Consider the following 23834-nt stretch of genomic DNA (forward strand, 5'->3'; position numbering starts at 1 on the left):
GTACAAATGGCGTGAAGAGTTACAAACATTTATCAATCTCATGTACACAGCACAATATGGATGATGTGCTAAAGTTTGTGATTAAACTTAATGCAAAAAGCATAGCAAGTGCTGAACCAATTCATGATATTTTTCATGTATCACAAGGTGGCAACATTCAGGTAAAATAACCATTTTCACATTCTGAACATATTTTTGTTTTTTCTCCAAAAATTTTATGGTATATGAATAAGGAGTTAGCTTGTCCTCCTTCCTGAAAAAAAAAAAAAAAAAAAAAAAAAAAAGAGTGTGTGTGTGTGTAAATAAAAATTAGGATCTTCTTTTATACGTAATTAAATACTTTATCGAAAAATATAAAATGGACGTACAAAATAGAATAAATTTGTTAAAACAGCAAGGTGAAGATATTATTGCTAATCTTAATTTAATGCTGTAATCAAAAAATGAAGAGTTCACATACATATCAAACTATGTATATGTATCCCCATAATCGGTAAGCATAACTTAATATGGGATATAACAAATGTACATACCCATAAATAAAAAGAACTTCTGCATTCGTTTTTAATAAGGCAGAATAGTGCTTCTTCGAATCTTGAATTTTAATTCCGGTTAGTACCTTTAGAAATGTTTCTATAAATTTTTCATGCTGCAATTAAAAAAAATAAAAAAGAATCATAAATATAAAATTCCATTTTTCAAAAAGAGAAACACTAACCATAAATCAGTACACTCCAGATGCAATAGTTATAATGTTATGCTCATTACACCCATTCGGTATATGTAGACTTGGTTATCCTTCAACAAATTGTAATTTAGGGAGTAAGTGAAATTTCACGAAAGTGTGAATTCTACATATAGTGTTGATATATCCCCCCAATTAGGACATAAAAAAATATACATATTGGATTATCGCACATTCGCACAGTTTAAAATTGTTTACAAGTGGGATATTGTAATTTGGGGAAAGGGGATAATCTCTCTATTATTTATTTATTTATTATTATTGTTGTTTTATTTTTTTACATTTTCCCGTAGTATGGAATACCGTTTAATGGCATCTTCTACATTATTTTCGAAGTTGTAATATTCATTCTGATTTTTTTTTTTTTTTTTTTAGAATAAGAATTATACAAAATTAGTTAAAGGAAAAAAAAAAAAAAAAAAAAATGATATAAGATTTCTGTAGGTGTATACATGTAACATTTTAAAGTTGCGTATAACTTTAATTGCATCCTCGGAAATCATCAAATGGCTGTACTTCTTCGCCAGTCTTAAGCAAATGCTTATATTGTATTTTAACAAAAAACTGCAAACGTGGTAAAAGTGGTAGGAGAGAGGGAACATTTTTTTATAAACTCAGATTTGGATGATTCTTAGGTGCCAACATTTTTATGGGTCATTATTCCAAAACGGATGCATATGTAGAAGACAACATTACATTAAAAATCGGTGTCTTGGTTTCGCTAGTCCAGCTGCACTGATTAAACAAAACTTCTTTATTTTTATTTTGTTTTCTCCAGATAGGTGTGCTACAGTAAGAAAAAAAAAAAAAAAAAAAAGAAAAAAAACATGCACGTACACAAATACATGAACGCAAAGGTTTATGTGTTATGAATATCTATATAAAAAATAAATGAAAACACACATGCATGGTACATAATAAAGAATTCTTCTCCTTGGCATTAATAGTGTGTAGAAAAAAAAAAAGAAAAAAATTACTAGCTATGATACATCCCATAGAAAAAGCAACGATAATGAAATTTGCATTTAAAATATTTTTACACTTTAGAACGTCGTAAATTTGTTCTGTGTATAATCGCTCGGTAAATTTGTTCAGGTTTTGTGACAAAATGCTATTTCCATGACCATAAAAGTCTGTTAAAAGCAGAAAGAACAAGGGGTAATAAAGTGGGAACTCTTATTAGATCTCTTGCAAAGAAGTTTTTTGTTTGTGTGTACACAAGTATTTTTCCATAACGGTAAGCACATGCGTGGATATAGGGACGAATACGAACATGTGAAGCGGATGAGAGAAATTTAACCTAGTGATATAAACACATGGTTGGAGTTAATTAATGAGTTCATCAATTTCTCGTATTGGTGAGTACCGCCATTTAACCCATGCAAAAGAAGTACAATTGCCTTTTCATTGTTGCTATCGAAATTCTTATCTAGATTTGAAGTACCTGTAGAACTGCTACTTGTTTTGTCACTGGGTAACAAATTTTTTGAATATACTATAAAAGTACGTCCCTTTGTACAATTAACATGTTCATGTACGATTTTAGTTGAAGAAAACATGGATTATTTTTTTACAATTATAAAAAAAAATAAAAATAAAATAAATAAATAAATAAATAAATAAATAAATAAATAAAATAAATAAATAAATAAAATAAATAATAAAAGGTATTACACATTTACGTTTTCTGTTGTGTTTTAATTTCTATAAATGTTTTATTAGACATGAAAAAATACATAAGAGTAGGTAGTACATGGACACTTTTTTTTATTTTTATGTATACTCAAATATACATGTACTTAATCTTTAAATTGTTTGCGATTCGTGCGCATAGAAGTTTTTTGTTGCAAGAGATGTTACAAATATAGGTACCAAATGGATATTTAGTTAAATGAGTTGTGTATTAACACACAATTTTTGATTATCTTTTTGTATACTTTTAGCGAATGTGTTTTTTAAAGCTGTTTTTCAAACGTGTTATTTTTTTTTCCCGTTTTTCCACGTACTTGTACACAAGACACATACAATTTTTTTGTTACATTAAAAGGAGGGGTAAAAGTTAGTATGTAGAAATTCTTATTTTATAAAAATGATGTGGATATTATGTTGAACGGGAAAGGATATAATTTTTTTTACATTGCGATATTTATTCGAGAACATTTTTTTTCTTTTGTTCACGTGTGGTGGAAAATTAAAAGAATGCTCAATTGTAAGAAGTACATAAATAAAAATGTAATGACTTCCCTTTTATTTTGTAAGTGGGTAAAAAGAAATAATTGGATGCAAACGTAGTAAAAGAAATGGCGTTCGTGAGTGTAGTCCCATAGCATCAAAGCTTTATGAACATATGCAAGTGTAACAGTTATGTGTGCATGTATATCTAAATGCACAAGTATATGCTTCACCCATAGAACGGGGATAATATACAATTTCATGGAAATTACATCAGAAAAAAAAAAAAAAAAATGAAATGACATATGCTTTTATTTATTGTTGGGATACATATTTCCATTTATTCAGAACACTCTGTGCAGTGTTTCAAAAAAAAATTCCCAATTTTTTTAAAATCACAATTTAAGGCTTACTATCGCTTATTAGATTTCATAAGTTTAATAAGGCTATTTTATAATGTTAAGTGTACACAGCACAATGTCATTATAACTATCTGATTCCCACTTTTAACACGTTATTGGTGAATGGAAAAATAAATAAATAAATAAAATAATAATAATGATAACAACAATAATAATAAAACACACCTGTGTTTCCACCAGGTGAATGCTTCTTAATTCATATATTTTTTTTTTTTTATTCGCCAAACATTTCTTGAGTCTCTTTTGTAACATATTATGTATTCCATCAACAGGATGAAGTAGCAAATAAGAGGCATAAAAAGGAAAGACCCGAAATTTCCTTAGGTCGAAAAATGAGAAATGAGTAGCATACATAAATAATTATATATATACATATATGTATGTGCTGGCCTAACAAAAACAAAGAGCTCATTACTGAATTAAAAAAATATTGCACATAAGGAATGGCACAGAAAAGATATAAAAAAAAAATAACAAAATAACACGAAAATAAAATAAACTGAATTAAAACGTAATAAAATAAAGGCAGGGAAAAACTAATCAATTATTAGTTAGTTGTTCAAGTAGTAAAAGAGGCTAAAAAAGTAAAACCACATTATTGATTTTTGGTGATGGTTTAACGCGAAAAAGAAGCAAAAAAAAAAAGAAAAAAAAAAAAAATACTGTTTTTATGCGCAACAGAGAACAGAGTTTTGTATAATAATGGAATATGAGAGAAAAACAAAAATTCAGTGAATATTTATTTTCATTTCTTATTTTACGAAGCAGACCAAGTGACAAAAGCTATGTATGCAGAAAGAGGTAGAAAAACGGCTAAGCGAGAAGAAAAAAAATGTGTTCACTATTGTAAAGTTGCCAGTCTAGAAAAAAAAGAAAAAAAAAAAAAAAAAGGATAAGAGAAGATCAATTCCCAAAAGATTACTCAGTTTATCGTGCTAAATAATAGACGAATAGTATAAAAAGTAAAGAAAGGTCCCTAATAACTAAAGATAGGGGATGTAGTAGTATGTATATGTACACCCATTCTTGAATTTTCTCCTTTACATCACTACCCTAGATAAAACTACCAACCCATAGGTGAAAAGTTAAAACGAAGAAACAAGCCGAATTTAGCTTAGTTTGTATTGGTTTTAATGCTATTTTATTATTTAATTGAGAAGAAGAAAAAAATTTTCCCAAGTTTTTCCCTCACCCCTATTATATTTTTTTATATATTTTTTACATTATTTATTTCGTGTGTGTAATGCAAAATGAATGAAGGTAATATTTTATTTTATAAAGAAAATGACATCACTATCATAGAAAAATATTATCGGAGTTCATTCGAAAAGGATATACAAGAATTAATAATATACTATGGCATGAAATTAATAAAAAAAAATATAAGGCGGAATTCATTTATTAAATGGAGTATTTACGAACATATTTTAAGAGCGTCTATTGAATTAAATTTAAATGAATATGTTGATATGTGTTTTAATAAATTGAATGAAAAGTTTGGCAAGCTAGATGGGAAAAAACTAAATATTTTAAAAGGAATGGTATATGAATCTAAAAATAAAAACAGAGAAGCATTAGAAATTTATAAGGATTATTTAGAGAAAGATCCATGTGACATTTTAATAAGAGCAAGAATTGTGAATTTAAAAAAAATATTAGAAAAAGACATAAATAAAGTTATACAATTATTAAATGATCATTTAAAGGAGTTCCCAGTGGACATAGAAGCATGGCATGAATTAGCAGAAATATATTTAACAAATTGTTTATATAGTTATTCCATATACTGTTTTGAAGAAATTTTATTACAGCAACCTACAAATTTGTACAACATATTAACCTGTGCAGAATTGCATTATACACTTAATCAATTTGAAATAAGCAGCAAGTATTTTTGTTTAGCTATTAAATTACAAAGTTATAATTTAAGAGGATTATGGGGAATAGTCGTTCTGAATGTCACAAGATATTTTTATAGAAAACCCAAATCATTGAATGATAATGTAGACATAATTCTAACACAGCATTGTATTGATAGGTTATACAATTTATACAACGAAATGAAGGTAAATGTTATTTTTAAAAATTCCATTCTAGAATACCTGAACGAATTGAGAGACATTTTTAAGTGATGCCCCCTTGAAGAATGAAATGGATCTTTTGAATGAGTAGAGGACCCCATTAAATATCATTAAATGTTTTTTTTTTTTTTTTTTACCTTCTACATGTATCACTATTGAACTGTTTTCAATATAATACAGTATTGAGGATTATTACTATGTCCTTTAGTACATTGGAACTAAATTATGCTATCAACCAGATGTCATTGGGTTGCAAGCGTTATTAGATTAAGTCTGTAGCGTTCCTACGTCACAAATGTTTTATTTTTTCCCCTTATTTGTGTCATATTTGCACACCTTTTAATGTTTTGTTATCATATAAAACGTGATTTTCCCCTAAAAAGACACAATACATATATTTTTAGTCGATATCCACATGCGCTCGCGTATCATTTGTAGCAGTACATTTTAATGATGTTATGCGCTATAAGGATTCGCATCATAATGGGAAAAGCTTATAAAAATAGGTTATACTATTTATAATTAACTTTTTTTTTTTTTTTTTTTTTTTAGCATGATTTACTTTTTACACATTGGGTTGATGCTTTCATTTCTTTTTTTTTTTTTTTTTTTTTTCAAGTACTGGAATAAAAATGTTGTTTACCGCACATGTGTGCTTACATAGACACACTTCCTTTTTTTTATTGAGCAATTATATATTTTTTTTTAATTAATCTTGCAACAAAAAAAAAAAAATAAAAAAAGTAAACAAAATGAAAACAGAATTATTAGCCTTCTAACCGCGTACATATATATTAGCGTTTGGTACTGATGCCTAACACATAAGACATCATAATATTTTTAGCAGATGAATAATTCTACAAAAACACAATTTTATGGTTGTAATAGGATACGGGTAAAGGGATGAGAGTATTCTGTATATGTCTTTGAAATTAAACTTCTTATTGTGGTATAGCTTATAATTGCATAGTTTTGAAGTTGAATTTGAGAAAAAACATAACTCCATATGTATATTCTTAAAATTGTTAAAAAGAAAAAAAGTAAAAAATGAAAGGTGTGAGGTTATATGAAGAAGAAAAAATCATTTTAAATTTCTTTTAAAAATAACAAAATGAAATAACCAATGTCATAAGTAAAATGTTGACACAAGGGTCATAAAATGGAATAAATAATGATGATAAATAAAAAAAAGTAAAGGAAAGAAAAGAAAAAAGCGGGAAAAAGGTGTAACACAAACAGCTTTGTCTTTTTTTTTTTTTTTTTTTTTTTTTTGTATGCCCATAAAAATACTCTCTTAAAAAAGTTGCGTAAAGATATGCTTAAAAAAAAATTGGAAAAAAGAAAAAAAATTATGAAGCTAGTTACATGAACATTCATAAATAATTAGCATTAAAAATGTTTTTTTTTTTTTTTTTTTTGGAACATGCAATGTAACTAACTAAATTAATTTTTCATTCGTGTAAGGACAATGTAAAATTATACATACACTCTTGAAGTACATAAATATATTTCTGTGTTTTCATGCATGTGAAACACCTATTAAACGTTTTGGGTGAAATGGAAAAAAAAATGTAAATACACAATATATGCATATATACACATACGCATACACACATACACAGGTTGTTATATCTACAAGTCTTTAATTCGGACTAATAAATATAACTTCATATCAAACAAGCAATGAACAAGAAAAAAAAATTAGCACAAAAATTTTCTCGTTATATTTGATAAGAGGGTATATATAAGCGCAGGTGTATGTACACTTTGTTTTTTCTTTTCTTGATTTTTTTTTTTTTTATTTTTTTTATATTTCATTTTACATTTTTTGTGTAACAAATATCTGCATAAAAGAAATTTGCACAAACATGGTATTGGTAAAAGCGGAAGGTGGAGAGATGAGATGAATTTTTTAATTTAGAATACGATGGATAATATGAGTTCTGTTAAATATCTACGTGCTTGCATATATTCTACATATGGCATGATCCACACCACTTATATTATTATCTACATGCATTACTGGCATTATATTATATATTCTACAATGCTGAAAACATGTGGATCTTTCCCTAGGTCAATGTTGGTCTCTTTTCATTGTTGCATTTATTATCCTTGGAATTGTTTTTAGGATGGTCCTTCTTGTTATCTGTATTTCTCCTCCTTTTTTTGTCTATTATATTTTTTAACTGATTAAAGAGTCGTAAAACTTCCTTATGATCCAATTTCTGTATTGAATCAATCAGTACATCGTAGGAATAATTAATTCTCCCTTTAATTTTAACAAATGTTTTCAAATAGATATAGGTAAACATACCAATGAAAATTTGACAATCAAATCTATCGGTAGCTCCACCATGTCCTGGAATTGACTGTCCAAAGTCCTTAATTTTTAATGCTCTCTTAAATCCTGATGCAAAAAAACCGCCAAAAGGCGCTAAAAAGGCAGCAAACAGACTTAAGACTAATCCGTGCAAAACCATATTGGTATAATATACTTGTTTCACACGTAATAGAGAAGCTAACTGATTTGGTAGGGTAAAATATTTGGGTTTGAAAATGGAATTGTCTTCACAATCAGTGTTGTACAATGTGTGAAATGGTATAAAAGAAATATGATTTTGAGGACAAATAAAAAATTTATAGTTTTGTAAAAAATAGGTTGCACATATGCTATATAAAACAGTTATGATAGATGATCCTATATAACCTTCGACTGTCTTCTTTGGAGATAATTCAATTAATCTGGTTTTACCAAACAGGACACCACATATGTAGGCAAATATGTCATTGATAACAACTGACGTTACTGGTATTATAAACCAAATAAGCCCTGAGTATATGTTTGCAATGTGCATTAATGATTGGGTTACAATGAATAGAGAAGATAACAATATGATACCTATTTGTGAAAATTGGTATTTCAGAGAAAACTTTCTTAGGGATAATATAAACCAAATAAATCCAAAAAAAGCTGATATGAACATAATAATCGAATGATATTTTAACATATATTTAAATAACCTAAATTGATATTTTAATTTTGGTATAATCCATGGTATTCCCCACGTCAATATTGTTAAAAAAAACCAATACCATCTTATGTAAAAAATTTCTGGTAATTTTTTATCTTTATTTTCTACACTTTTTAAAGATATTATTTCTCTATAAACAAAAGTAACTAATATTAGAACTAAAACAGAACAATAAAAATGTCCCGCTGCTAGCGTCAGCAGGTAGAAAAATATTAATATCAGTGTTGAGATGCATCTTATTTTAAATGTTTCTAATTTGGATTGAAAACGTTCTGAATTTGAATTATCGTTGTTATTATTTTGGTTGATTGTAGATATTCTGTTTTTACTTAAACTATTAAGTGTCTTATTATATCCATAAAATCGAATTAAATTTGTAAATCGATTATTTATATTTTTTGAATTAGATAATTCTTTTAGATGTTTTATATCTTTATAATATTTCATATCTTTAACGGTTTTCTTTCTTTTACATTCCACTTTTTGATTATTTTTGTTGTTACTTTGATCTTCTGCATTTTCATATTTCCCCTTTATTTCATCACTTCCTTTCTTTCTTTTGAATGTGTTATTATGCGTGTTTTTTAATGTTTCTATATCTTCTAGATATTCATTATTTGTGTCTAAACTTCTGCTTTTATTGCTTATGCCGGTTAAACTTTTATCTTCCTCTGCATATTTATCACCAATGCTTGTCTCCTTTTTCTCGTCCTCTGCATTACTATCTCCGTTGATTAATTTTTTTTTATTTTTCTCCTTTTGGTCCCCATCGTTAATTCCTTTTGAATTGTCCACCTTAATTTTGCTTCCAAAGAATGAATCGCTTATGGGGCCATTGCATTCCGTATCTTTTTCAATACTTTTTGGCATTGTTTCCTTTAATTTTTTTCACAAACCATTTTACGCTAATAATGCACCTTGTTTCTGAAATAGCAAATCAATTATGATACACACATATATAACTTTTGTGGCTGTACATGCAGAATATACTACTGTTGCAATACATGTAACTATAGAGTGCTTGACGGATATGCTCGGATGTGTCGTAATATATAGACAGGGGATTCTAGGGAATTCCTAGGGAATATGACTGTTTAGGATAATTTTCTTTGGCGCAAGTCAATACCAAGGAATTCGGGTTACATGTTTAAATGGTCATACAGGTCGGCATGCTAACGCACGCATGAATAAACACATTGGGGAGGGGGAAGATATTTACATATGTTGCATACGTGCAAGCATACATAAGTGCATATACATATGTGTAAATTCACATATTTGTAAGACTAATACATTTGGATATCTACATTCATTTATGGGCAATCAGGATGCGTTTTTTTTTTTTTTTTTTTCAAAACTATGACAATATACTTTTCGAGAGGGGAGGTTTCATCTGTTTTTTTAAAACACTCATTAAAGAAAAACACTTACAAATTATCTCACAGATGATTTGCTTTTACATATGTGTAAAGGCACGATTAACAGAAACAATTTGGTTTCCCTCAAAAAAAATTAAAAAAAATATATATAAATTATGAGAAATGAAAAATGAAGGAATAAAAAAATGGAGAGGAGCGACGAAATAATACAAAATGAGAAAGTTAGGCGCTCAAAGCGTTATACATAAATATATATCTATATATGTATAAAAAAAAAAAAAAACATATATATAAATATTATATATATATATGTATACAGAACATTTGCGTGTCCCGTTTAAGGATGCTGATACCTTTAGTGCAAGGTTGAATATTTTGGCGTGAAAATATGCTACTTAAGATGTACATAAAGTTATATATATGTAAAAGATTTAAGATGTATGTTAAGCTCCTTAACTTCTAAAAAAACAAAAATGGGAAAACGAAAAAAAAGTATTTAAAATAAAAAAAAAAAAAAAAAAGGTAAAAATAAATATCCCTGGCATGAGGAATGTAACATGCAGAACTGTTTATTTACGTTAAAATGTCAGCTTAAATGTACGTTGCTCATGATAAAATAAAATTACACTTGCCACCACTAATTAAATTGAAATATAAAATTTAAAAATTACTTTAAAAATTAGAGGAAATAACAAAATATTTATTATTTTTGCGACGCACACAAATTCCTATTCAATTCAGCATGTGAAATGTGCGTATGTCATTGACGCATATATAATACATTTCCAAATGTATACATTTACATATATTTGCATATATTCATACAGGTACACACATACCTTATAAAATGTTTGGTAACGCTCCATTAATGCATAAAATTAAATGGAATTAAGTTAAGCGCTTTTTATAACACATAAAAATGATTTCTCATGGCCATGTTTTCATATGCGAAAAAGCTGAAAATGGATAACTAAATATGTACATAAAGAAAAGTGACCAACGGAGTGGCAATAAAATACACCCACATGTGCATAAACGCGCACACATGTATGTATTCATTACTATGCATGTACGAAGTATAGTTAAATGCTTTAGTTGAACCTTTGCATGATATATTTGACACTAAGGGAAGATGGTTCGAAACTGTGAAATGTATTTTCATATCAGCAGTATTTGTCGTAGTCACTACACAAAAGGAAAAATCTGTGAAAAAAGTGAGTAAAAAAAAAAAAAAAATAGCCTTCGCCTCACTGCATTTATTCAGGGCAATAATACGAAACTTAGGAAGTTAAGATGTTCACCTAAAGCTTAGGCAAGTACAGATGTTTATGTAGGACAACATTTGGAGAATAGGATTATGTTGATTATCATATGAACGGGAATAAAAATGATAAATCGAAAGAGCAAAAAAAAAAAAAAAAAAAAAAGGTTGTGACATTTTTGGTGCCCATTTTATAATCACAAAATTTGGTAACACAGTTTATACATGTTTTCAATTTACATGGTGTAAACTGAACTACTCTTTAATATCATTTTATAATTATCATAAATGATATTCATATTTTATAAGTATGTGTCGATTGGGGGGATTATTTTATACACTTCTTTTTTTTTTTTTTTTTTTTGTTAATCATTATTTACTTTACGTGTAATACGGCAAATATATAGAATGGCTTGCTGGATAATTTGGGAAATAGTGTATTCAGCATGGATATTCCCTAGCACAATAGCATGTTAATGCAAGTATACGTAGCAAATACATTGCAGGAGAGGTAAATAAAAAAAAAAAACATTATGTACAGTTCTGAATTCAAATGAACATACTGTTAAAGGAAACATATCAAGTTTTGCATACCGTGCAAATATTTTACCATTCTTATCTCACATCAAGTTGTTGTTCTTTACATTTAAATGTGGCTGTTAATACGTCTCCATGATCGAATTATTCCATAACAGAATGTAAACAAAATCTTATGTATACCAAAACCCAGATACACATATATCATATGTATCTATGTAATGACAGTGAGGAAAACAAATAATAGGGGTGAACACGTAACTCCAGCCCGTTCTTTGTTCCTTGAATTTAAATTTAAAATTTATCTAATTTATTTTTTGAAATTCGAACTGTTGTGAAATTTGTTTAAAAGGAAAAAGTTGTGCAGTAGTGTGCCATTTAGTGTGTGGTACCTAGTCCCAAATAAATACATGCAGAGAAAAAGTTTTTCAAAGTCCTCAACAAATTGCTTGAAATGTGAACATAAGGGGAAGAAAAACACATGTAAAAAAACGAAATAAAGTTAAATAAAATAAGAAACATAATGATAATTTTAATTATCTTCAATTCGCTTATGATCATCCATCAAATATACCTTTCATTTTATACAAGCAAAAAGGAATAGAACAACTTGAGTGTATTTCTAGTCCTTTCTTAAACTATCATTTATTATGTAAGCTGTAATAAAAAATATATTTAAAAAAAAAAAAAAAAAAATCCTTTTGCATGAATGTAAAATTTCCAAAGGGTTTCTGTATGCACTTGCTTCATTTAATAAAAATATAGAAGGGATTTGCTTTCCGTTTCATTTTATTCAACGTCTCTATATCGTTACATCAAGAGGAGGCGAAATGAAATTTCGATAATGTTCTCTCTTGTAATCCCCTAGTTGCATACATGATACAGGACATTAGGTTGGGATACATATGCTGTTACCATTTACTTGTGTCAACATTAGACCATGTTCACTCTACTGAGACACAGATCCGTTTGGCTTTACCTCCTTATATATAAATAAAACATGCCTTCCTATAATTTCATTGTATAATGAACTATACAAGAAAGCATGGTTTATCATGTCTAAAATATATACTGCATTAAGGTTATACATTTTTGTCTTATATACTAAATGTTTTTAAGGTATAATAATGTTTGTTTTTTTTTTTTTTTTTTTACATAAATTTTTATAAGTTTAATTAATTTTTTTTTTTTTTTTTTTTTTACATAAATTTTTATAAGTTTAATTAATTTTTTTTTTTTTTTTTTTACATAAATTTTTATAAGATTAATTAATTTTTTTTTTTTTTTTTTTTTTTTTATATTTTTTATATGACGTGCTTTTAAATTTTCATTTTCTTATTTGGGTATTTATGCATTTCATCAATAAATGTGAAAAAAAAAAAAAAAAAAAAAAGGGAAAAAAAAAGATAAGGTTAAATAGGTAAAAATGTTTCACCTGCATATTTGTAGAGGCATAGAATACTCTACTCTTATACACGTACTCATATATGCGCATTTATGTATATAAATGAATGGGTATACATGTTTACATACACGTTCATATGCTCCAATTATGGACATTGTATAAGTGATTGCATTTACGTGAATACAAAGTAAACACGTAATTAATTCGAAACCCTTCAACTGCACAACTTCATATGTCGAAAAATTATATACTGCATATCATATACGATAAAAATAATTTTTAAAAAATAAAAACAATTTTACTCCATTTTTTATATAAGCATATTTACACATGTGCATTGTTACAACGCAAATTGTAAATGAGCAAAAAGTGCACTTCACATGTGTTTTTGTACAATATAATTACACATCTTTACATGCAATTAAAAATGCACCATATGTTATAGCAGTATAGTAGATGCCTATGAGATGAGCATAAATCCATGTAAATCTACGATTAAATTAACTCTGAGCATTCACAGAAACTAATTTTAACAAACAATCATGAATTCGTATGCACAAAACATAAGAAAAAAAAAAAAAAAAATAAATAAATGGATAAAATTACAGCTACACGTAAAATCGAAACTAGGAATACAGCTAAAAATGAAAACTATGACTACAACGAAAGTCAATGTTACAACTACAGTCACTGCTACAACAACTACTTCCTCATTAACATCCACAGCAAGAAAATATTAATGCCATTAAACGTAGCAACAAATTAACTTTGAAAGAATATTATTTTATTTTCATTTCAAAACGCTTCTTAATTTGTGCTTTCATGTATTCTATGCGAAATTCCACGCACCACTATTCGTGGCACTTATACGACGAGCCATGTTTCATTTATCCATCTTCCTTGTTACATATATGTGTATATATATATGCACATATTTATACATAAACATGTACGTACAGCTTACGCCCACATCAACATTTTCATAAATATGAATGGCCAAATGTGGGCCTGCAAAATTTAAATATTCATATGTAGATTAAATAAATATGAGTGTAATATATATATATATATATATATGGGTTGTGCACGCTACTACAAAAAATTCATTGTGGAAAACAAATATGAAGCTACACAAAAATATGTGTGAACATTTATTATATCTTCATTTTTAAGTGTTTTTTTTTTTTTTTTTTTTTTTTCGAGCTCTCGAATTTTCTTCTCCTTTAAGCGTATTTTCCTAGTTCTTTTGTGCAAATACAGTTGGTGATCTTTTTTGTTCCAGTGAGTATATATGCATCCATATGTCTCATGAACTTTTTGGATAATGTTCTTTCTTTTTCTTTAGAAATCGTGCATAAAAACAGGTACAGACGTATATATATATATATATATATATATATATATATATATATATATGCGTGCTATTTTATATATTCTGACCTATACATAGAACGTGCACAAGCACATACAGGCACAAAAATACATGAATAAATAAGGGAAAGCAAGAGCAGTATATAGGCAAATACACATATACATTACATGTGTACATTTATCTCTCACCCCCCTTATGTATAAACACCTTTCCTCCAATAGCCATTTTCTCAAACAATATGTCCCTATGTGTGTGGTGAGGGACTCATAAAATTTCTTCGATTATCGGGTGTGCTCAGTTTACTTCTCTGGTTGAGCAGAGCTTGTACGTACTGTTCTTCCCCTTTCTTTATAGTAACCTTTAATTTTTTCTTATGTGCCAAAAATCCATTCATATATTTAACAGCATTTATTGCGCTATCTACATTATCATATGACACAAAAGCAAATCCCCTATTTCTTCCTGTGTCCTTTTCTGTTGCGATATGTGCAGAAATTATATTTCCAAAAGGAGAAAAGGCAGCTAATAAATCATTTTGAATCCATTCATTAGGGATATGAAAAATGAAAATATTTGCCCCTACAGGACCAGATACTTCATTCATATTTAATGGGTTCATAAAATCTTGTTCCATTTTTCTAGGTTTATGCCACTGTGTTTGTCCCGTTATTTCATTATGATAATAGGGTCGTCCATCTTCTTTTGAAAAATATTGTTTCCATGGAGAATTAGCGGAACTGTTTGTGTTTTTTTGATGAGCTGCATTGTTTTGTAAGTTATAATTCATATGTACTGGATATCTATTAAATGAATTAACGTGCATGTTTTTAAATTGCTGGGATTGTAGGAAAGCATTATTGGTATTATTGTTACTTTGATTATTGTTATTACCGTTGTTATTGTTCATGTTACTATTTAACGGGTTTAGCATGGCTCTATTTAATAACTGTTTTTCTTGTAACTGATTTTTTGTTTCTGCAAATCGAACTTCTATTGGTTTTTCTGCATTTTCAATAGCTATTTTGCCATTTAGATTTTGTATTGCAAATATTCCTTGTTCTTTGTATGCATAATTAACAAATGCACATCTTTTACTAACCCCATTACTATTTTTCATTATATAAACTTCTGTTACATTTCCATATCTATTGAATAAATTTCTTATTTGATCTTCTGTTATCTCTTTGGGTAATGAACCTACAAATAATTTGGCTTCATTTTCATTTGCATTATGCATATTAACACCGTATTTTTCTAATTCTCCTATTGCAAATTTAACTATTAATGGTCCTAATGTTTCACATAATACTTTTTTCCCATGTAAATCTTGTATTGCCTTTTGTGCATAATAAATTGATTCCATTCGAACAAATACATTAGCTCGATTTACGTTTGGTTTTTTGTCTTTTATAAAAACTACATCTTTAGTATTCCCATATTCTTCAAATATGGTTTTAATATCATTTTCTGTTAAATTTTTTGGAATAGAGCTAACAAATAATTTTGCAGGTATAGATGGCGCAGGGTTGTACGGATTATTCATCTGATAATTACATTGTTGTTGTTGTTCTGTCAATCTTGTTTCTCCATAGCTTAATTCATTTTTCTCAATACTAAATTGTTGCGTGCTGTTACTCATTGTGTTTATGCTGTTCATGTTTTGTCCTTTTTTCTTATTTTTATAAAATTCGTCGTATGACTTTTTTTCTCTTCCCCTCCTAGGGATATGAGATAATATATAAATCCGCTACTTTTTTTTTTTTTTTCTTTTTATTGACCTTTTGGGTCTCTACAAGGATTAACACATAAATCGGTGTATGTGCACGTTTACCATCAAATGCAGGGGTGTCTGTGCATGTGCTGGTTTTGATAAGTCAAGCCTTTGCGCATGGGTGAGTGGACGTGTATCCGTGGACCATATGATATACTCCTTGCTGATTGTACGTGCTTACGTGTGTGCATGTGATTTATGATATGCTTGTTAAATATGCTTACTGCTGTGTGTATTGATCTGTGTTACAATTTTCGCCTGTATGATGGGTAGTTTGCTCAAACATTCACTGTGTTGGCCTATGTGACGCGAAGATTAAGGGAAAAGAACTACACAAAATTAAATCTTCAATTTTTCCCGTTTTCTATATTTCCTTTTTATGCTCACTATTTTGATTACAATTTTGTTTATTCTTTTCGTTCTTTCGTTTTTTCTTATTTTGTTTTTCTCCCTTTTTCATTCACATGTGAAGGATTTTTAGTAAAATTAATTTCTTATTCACACTGAAATTTTAAATTGTTCTAAGTGTGTTTTAGTATATATGCATATGTATATGTACACGCGTATGTATATAAAAACATGGGGATACGTTATAGCTCTACATGTGAAAGGTTAGCGAGCTGGGTGGAACCCCTTTTTACTGGATATTTCTCCCTCTATATAAAATATCAATGTAGGATAATATGCCATAATATGCCGCAATGTGTTATAATGTGCATCACAGCCCAGTAATATATTTCCATATGTCACACTGTTATGTGTTCTGCTAAGTGTTATGTTGCCATATATGTTTAATTATATTACGCTGTATAATTTTGCGCTGTATGATTTTGCGCAGTATCACACTATATCATATTACACTATAAAATTGTCATCTACCTTTTTTTTTTTTTTTTTTTTTTTATTTTAAGGCTAAAGTGAATATAGCTGTTATGTAAAAATATTTGCGTAAAAAATAAAAAAATAAAATAAAAAAATTCATAGGGGTGAGGGTGAAGTTAATGGTGAGGACTAATGCGAAAATTAAGGTGAAGGCAAAAGGTAAAGAAAGGGTGAAAGAAAACGCAAAAGCCACAATATAAATGTAAAAGCTGAATTTTACATTTGGCTGGATGAGCGATTAAAAAAATATTTTTTTTTTTTAAGGCCCGTCGAATAAACCTTCAAAATTGTTCATGGCAAATCCTACAAATATTTCAATTTCTCGATGCACTTTTTTACCAGTGTCCTCTTGTAATACGTGTGGCATCTTTGCATGTATGGTGTTCAAGTATTTATGATAGGATAAGCATTGTATAGTGTATAAGCGTTCATAGTATATTTTAAAATGCATACGTTCAATATGCATAGTTTTGCATGTACAAGATATTCCTCATTTTTATTGTGCACTGCTAAACTTTGAGTACGCCCTGTAGGCTACACCATTAAAGGTGTGCTGCCCCATTTCTTCATTTGTTTGTTGCTGCTATTTAATTTTGTTTTCTTATTATTATTATTTTTTTTTTTTAATATCCCACTGTGTACTTTTTTTCGTTTTTTTTTTTTTTTTTTTCTTTTTTTTCATGTTTTCGTTAAAAATTTATGTGCCGTTATACATGTTATGGGGTTTAGTTATTAATTGTGTATTCCAATTTAACACGAGTGAAATTTTATTTTTCTACAGAATTTCAGAAATTATTATCAGTAAAGAATTTATATATAAATGTATATGTAATTACTTGCACAATTTAAAAATCGAACAAGGTTAACACCGCTTCACAGGACGAAATTTTTTTTCGTATAACAGTTTTTAGTCAACATGATGATACGTATGACTTATTATAGCGCTTCTTTGGGAGAAAGAACAGCCGGATACATTAAAAAAAAGAGGAGTGCATATACATGTATCAAGCCAAATTCGTACGTGTACATCTTCGTATGTGAGCATGCTTATCGCGCTTGAGTAAAAGGTTTGAATTTCTCCATTTAACAAATAAAGACATATGCCTAATATGGAATACTTTTTTTTTTTTTTTTTTTTTTTTTTATACAACTGCACAAAAAGTAAACTTTCCTTTGCTTATTTTTAGACCTTTTTTTATATTTGAAGGTCATATTTTAAAACAGTCGTTCAGAATTATAAAATTTTATACAATCTCAAAGTAAACTTCTACAGAAATGTGTTAACAAGTTAGAAAAAAATAATTATGCACACAAGTACATAATTCTCGCCATACCCAAATGTTCTAATTTTTTCTGTTTACAACATTTTACAAATTTATGTATGTTCAAACAAAGGGAGTTTTATTTCTACGTTTGCGTGGCATATTTTTCGATTGTTCTATAGTTCATACAAAATCTTTGTCTACTAAAATGTTTGTACTAAAATACAGCAAAAAGTATATTAGCACAATTATGAATTCTTATATTTAAACATACTTTTAACACAGTTGTAAAATAAGCATTACGCAAAATAAAAAGTAAAATTTGAACAAATTTTTATATATTCCTTATTTCAATTGTATATCCATGAAAAATATATGGAACCTTTGAAATTTTTTTTCAAAACAGCATGAAAAAATGTTTAATTTTTTAAAATACCTCCATAGTGTATCATAACGTTTAAAAAAAAAAAAAAAAAAAAAAAGTGCATTTTAATACTAATTGCTATGCACGATTTACTTAAAAAGGTTAATAATCGAAAAAGAAAAAAATAAAAGGTATAACTATGTTAGAAATACATTTCTATTATTTATAAAACGCATTAATTTGAGAAATAAAATGAAATTTTTTATTAATAAAGAACATTTTTCTTTGGTAAATTTCAGAAGGTCCCTATAGGGCATGAAGTACTTTTTATTTTAAGAATTTTAAATATGAAAAAAAATTATAATCTCCATTTCCTATTTTTATCATGTATAATGGATGTAGTGATCTTTATTTGCTTTCCCCTTAGACCCCTTGTGCTTTTTGACTTAAAATGGATGGCAATAGAGAACAAATTTTAATATGTGTGATAAATATTTTATACTTATACATGTGTATATATTCCTTATTATTTAAATAAAACTACATGACTCATGCCTGTCAGTGATAATCCGTTTCTTACAAAGGAAAATGTCACACTAGTCTAATTTTTGAGTCTGCAAAACTATGGTTGCAAGGTCATTATAGCTGTCGCCTTGTCTGCCTGCGTGTATATATTGATATATATATATATGAATTACCTCAATTTCTTTTAAAGAAAGTTTTTCGCCACGTAGATAAGCTCCAGATTTATGGCCACTTAGTATGGTACGATACAAATTCAAACTAAATGAAAGCTTTCCCTAAAAAAAGTTGGAAATTAAGATTTTTCATTTGAGAAAATCAAGGTTTATAGTAGCCTTTAGACTTGGTATGCATAAAAGACGTGAGATTTAGTTGGGGTATACATGAATTTACATACATATTTATACACGCACTCACGATATTTTTTACTACAGCGTTTGTTCTTTTTGTAATCTGATTTGTCCAAAAAAAAAAAAAAAAAAAAAAAGGAAACACAGGAATTGTAGAAATAATTCTTTAACGTTTTTCACAAGTATGCAAAAATGTAACTTAGAATAAGCTCAATATAGTGTAATAGTAGTTGATTTAAATACCCAAATAGGGGAAATATATCTTTGCACGTGAAAATTGTTAATGTTGCGTTCATATGTCCTTGAGGTTGTAAGGTGTACATTTATACACTATATCATTAAACATCTTATAATCTAAATTTCATCACAATTGCTAAGATTACAATTGATTTTGTATTTTAACAATTTATCCTACATGATTTTGTTAAAGTATATTGTAAATTTAATACACTGTTACTGTACTGTTCACAAAAAAAAAAAAAAAAAAAAAAAAAAAATAGGCCTTTTTAATTATTACACAGGACATAATATGCAATTTAGTATGTAACCTTGCCGAAAGATCCCAATACTATATTACCATTTTCTTTCCTTTTTTGTTTATAAATACAGAAGCTTTTCTTTTAACATGTTCTAATTTTCAACTGTCGAATATTCATTTTATTGCTTTTATTCACAACACCTTTGTAGCAAAACCGCGTAAAATAAAAAGTAATCTCGTATACTACTTTGCCACACATTTGAATAAATTTATTTATCCTCTGTTATTTATATATTCTATATATATATATATATATATATATATATATATATATATATATATATATATTTATTTATTTATTTATTTTTTTATTGCATTTTCATGCTAAGTCGAATAAATGAGAAAAAAAAAAAAAAAAAATATCCCTTAAAAGTATACCAACTTAGCTGAATTTGTTTGAGCATATTTTTTGGGCAATATTTTTTGTAAAACTATAAAATAGCACAAAATTTGCTATTGTGTTTAGGACTATGAAACATCGTCTGGGACAGTCAAGGGATAAAAAATTGATAAAATGTTACAACAGATGAGGTTAATGCAATTTTCAGTATTTAAAAAAGGATATGAAAATAATATGCTGTGAATAGGACAAAACAGTTAAAAACTTGGACATAAGTTTCCAGATTTTTTCTTCTTCTTTTGGTTTCACAATGTTGTGTTGGATTTTCAAAAGTTGAAGGATTTTTCCCCGCTTTGATACATGGATATGCACGCCCTAATTTTACATAATACATAATTTTAAAATTAGCCTATGTATAGCACGATTTTTGACATGACTGTATTATGAAGAAATAGTATTTAAATGAAAACAAAGCAGACACGTTTCTTCTTTTTCCTGAACAAACGGTATTATAACCCTCCCAGTAAGAGAAAATGGAGCAAACAAAACGATAAATACAAAACAAGAAGACCATTGGCGGAGAATTCAAATGTACACAAAATTAACATTAAAGGAGAATACTGGAAACAGAAACATGTAAATAAACAGTTCGTTGTAGAAAATGGGAATCAAGATATGATAAATGAAAAAACAAGTCTAAATTTTTTTGGTTACCCAAATATATCATTACATAGCAAATTAGGTGGTAGTCTATATATTGAGCAAATGGATGAAATAACTCTATGTGTAATTATGAACAAATGCATAAAAGAAAACATATTTGAAAGTTTCATTTGGAAGAATTTATTAAATAGATGCACAAGAATTGCTCATAAAATAAATGGAAATGTGCTAAGTTATATATTTAAATATTCATCCCAATCCATATTTTATAACCATTATTTTTTTCTTACAATGCTTGGGAATATCTCAAGCAATTTACATTCTTTAAATATAAAAAATTGTTCAAATATATTATATGCAATGAATAATAACAATAATTTTTATAATGAAGATATATATAAAAAAATAATTGAGCATAGTTCATTACTTATCTTGAATAGAAATGATATTGATATTAATAGTATCTTTAGTGTAATTAATTCATTTTACACGTTTAATAATACATCTACAATTATATGTAATTCGGATAGTTTGCAATGTTTAGATATCTCAAAAAATATAAACAAAGCATATTTACTGTTTGATAGTATTTCAAAAACGTTTAACAGGTATGATTTAGATTTGAGTGAAATTGACTTCCTTTGCTCATCACTTCTGGTATATTGCCAACTGGATAGGGTTAACTTATTTTTTCAAGAAAGGAATAAAAATGTAATAGACAAATTAGTAAACTACTTAAACAATAATATTGAAAAATTAAATATAAAACACATTTCAATTCTATGCTTTGCGAATTGCATTTTTACCAAAAAGAATTTGTCAAACTGGAATTATATTTTTTCTAAAATTGAAAAAGAATGCTATCTATTAGACATTAATTACTTGAGTATTTTATTTTACGCATTGAAGGATAAACTGTTAGAGCGTAAGAAAATTTATAAAATTATTTATAACAATATTTTGAATGATATTAATACAACTTCCTTGAACAATATAAGTTTGGTGACTTATTCCTTTTTGAAATATGGCCCCATAGAAAGAGAATACACTCGATGGAATAGTAAACATGTTAATGGCACTAAAAAGGAATTACATAATCGAGAAGAAAATGTGAAAAAGAAACAAAATATCTCAAATATAGAGAATCTGATGAATAAGAACCACATTCCAAGTGAAGCAGTTTCGTGTTCACAAAAAGGCGAAAGCATAGAATTAATGCTAGGCTACTCTTTTAACTTATTTAACGATTTTTTGTATGGTAAGATAAAATATAATATAAAACATTTTAGAATATTTCAATTTTATTTAATTTTTAAAGGATTATATGAATCCAAATTACAAAATAACAAAATAGAGGAATTAAAAATGGATATTACAAATGTGATAAAAAAAAATGTGCATTGCATGCCTGTGTATTTATTGTCGTCCTTTATGAAAATTATTACGGATAATTGTGTAAGGGATGTTGAATTAATAGATCTATTAAAGAATACCAGCTTGGTGTACCTAAGTATATATAAAAGGTTATACATAAATGATAGTGACTATGCGATTAATGAAAAATCAACATTGATAGAAGATTATTACAGCAGTATACAGAATGATAAGGAGTGTTCAAAGAAGGACATAACTTTTTTATACAATGAGAAAAAAAAAGAAATGAATTATTTGCTCGAAAAATATGTTATAGATTTAAATTTGTTTAAATCTCAATTTAAACATTTAAATGAAAAGTTTGGGATTACAAATGAGCAAATTGAAAAAATGCTTGAATATTCAAAAAATTTTTTTTTTAATTATTATTTGAAAGAAAAACAAATAACCAATTTTTTTTATTTTGCGACAATAATGGACAAAAATAACGCATTACCATATTTTAATGAAATCAAAGACATCATACAGGATCGAATGACCCGTGGACAACTCAAATTTAGCCCAACCAGCATTCTATATATTTTTAAATCCTTAGATTATTTGGATATGCTTCAGAAGAACCATGTATTTTATAGGATGCTGATAAAGCAGTTATGTGATGAAATATTCTCCATAAACATTTCAACCTTTTTCGAATTCCTTTCGCTATTTTATAAAAACAGAATTTCCCATTATTACTTTTTAAAGAAGGCTAGTTACGTAGTTAACATGAATAGGTATATATTCAATAGGTGGACACGTGCATGTGTGGGGAGAAAAAAAAAAAACATATGGGCATGCATGAATATACGTACATAAGCATATATACATAAATATATACATACGATTATATACATAAATATATACATATGCATATATACACACATAATCACCATGAGCTTTTTAATGGCTTGTTGCATATAGTGCACACATTTCCCCGTTCATATCATTAGTCATATAATATTGACATCGATTTTTTTCGTTGTGCTTATACGCCTCATTGCATAAATGCATTCATTACATGTACGGATCATGAGAAACATGTGCGAGAGGATATATATATATATATATATATATATATATATATATATATATATATATATATATATATATATGAGCGTAAGTAGTGAGCACATTTACACATTTTTCGATGCACATCGAATGGCATGTGCATACATGAGAAAAATAAATGAAAAAATAAAATTTTTTTTTTTTATGCAGATATGAATTAAGCAAAGATTCGTTATTGAATGTTAGGAGCATCATTTCCGAATTAAGCAAATTGTTATAACAACAAAAAAATAAAATAGAATAATTATG

General features: G+C 27.6%; 5 protein-coding genes across 5 annotated transcripts; 2 read left to right on the plus strand and 3 right to left on the minus strand.

Annotated features, from left to right (window-relative positions):
* Window positions 1-87: 87 nt before the first annotated feature.
* PGO_133870 (hypothetical protein, conserved) lies at window positions 88-2304 on the minus strand (the record flags this gene model as incomplete). The annotated part of the gene is made up of 7 exons (XM_028689903.1): window positions 88-253; window positions 534-649; window positions 1027-1095; window positions 1225-1309; window positions 1442-1532; window positions 1723-1878; window positions 2046-2304. The coding sequence occupies 7 exons, from the start codon at window positions 2302-2304 to the stop codon at window positions 88-90; spliced, it is 942 nt and encodes a 313-aa protein (XP_028545704.1).
* A 2285-nt stretch (window positions 2305-4589) lies between these two features.
* PGO_133880 (hypothetical protein, conserved) lies at window positions 4590-5471 on the plus strand (the record flags this gene model as incomplete). The annotated part of the gene is made up of 1 exon (XM_028689904.1): window positions 4590-5471. The coding sequence occupies one exon, from the start codon at window positions 4590-4592 to the stop codon at window positions 5469-5471; it is 882 nt and encodes a 293-aa protein (XP_028545705.1).
* Window positions 5472-7492: 2021 nt separating this feature from the next.
* Window positions 7493-9325, minus strand: PGO_133890 (cytidine diphosphate-diacylglycerol synthase; the record flags this gene model as incomplete). The annotated part of the gene is made up of 1 exon (XM_028689905.1): window positions 7493-9325. One exon carries the CDS (start codon window positions 9323-9325, stop codon window positions 7493-7495), a length of 1833 nt encoding a protein of 610 aa, XP_028545706.1.
* Window positions 9326-14653: 5328 nt separating this feature from the next.
* PGO_133900 (RNA-binding protein) lies at window positions 14654-16066 on the minus strand (the record flags this gene model as incomplete). Its single annotated transcript, XM_028689906.1, has 1 exon — window positions 14654-16066. The coding sequence occupies one exon, from the start codon at window positions 16064-16066 to the stop codon at window positions 14654-14656; it is 1413 nt and encodes a 470-aa protein (XP_028545707.1).
* A 4834-nt stretch (window positions 16067-20900) lies between these two features.
* Window positions 20901-23805, plus strand: PGO_133910 (hypothetical protein, conserved; the record flags this gene model as incomplete). The annotated part of the gene is made up of 2 exons (XM_028689907.1): window positions 20901-23251; window positions 23736-23805. The coding sequence occupies 2 exons, from the start codon at window positions 20901-20903 to the stop codon at window positions 23803-23805; spliced, it is 2421 nt and encodes an 806-aa protein (XP_028545708.1).
* Between the last annotated feature and the right edge of the window lie 29 nt (window positions 23806-23834).

This window comes from Plasmodium gonderi (genome assembly GCF_002157705.1).
Source record: "Plasmodium gonderi DNA, contig: Chr13, whole genome shotgun sequence".
NCBI classification, from domain to species: Eukaryota; Apicomplexa; class Aconoidasida; order Haemosporida; family Plasmodiidae; genus Plasmodium; species Plasmodium gonderi.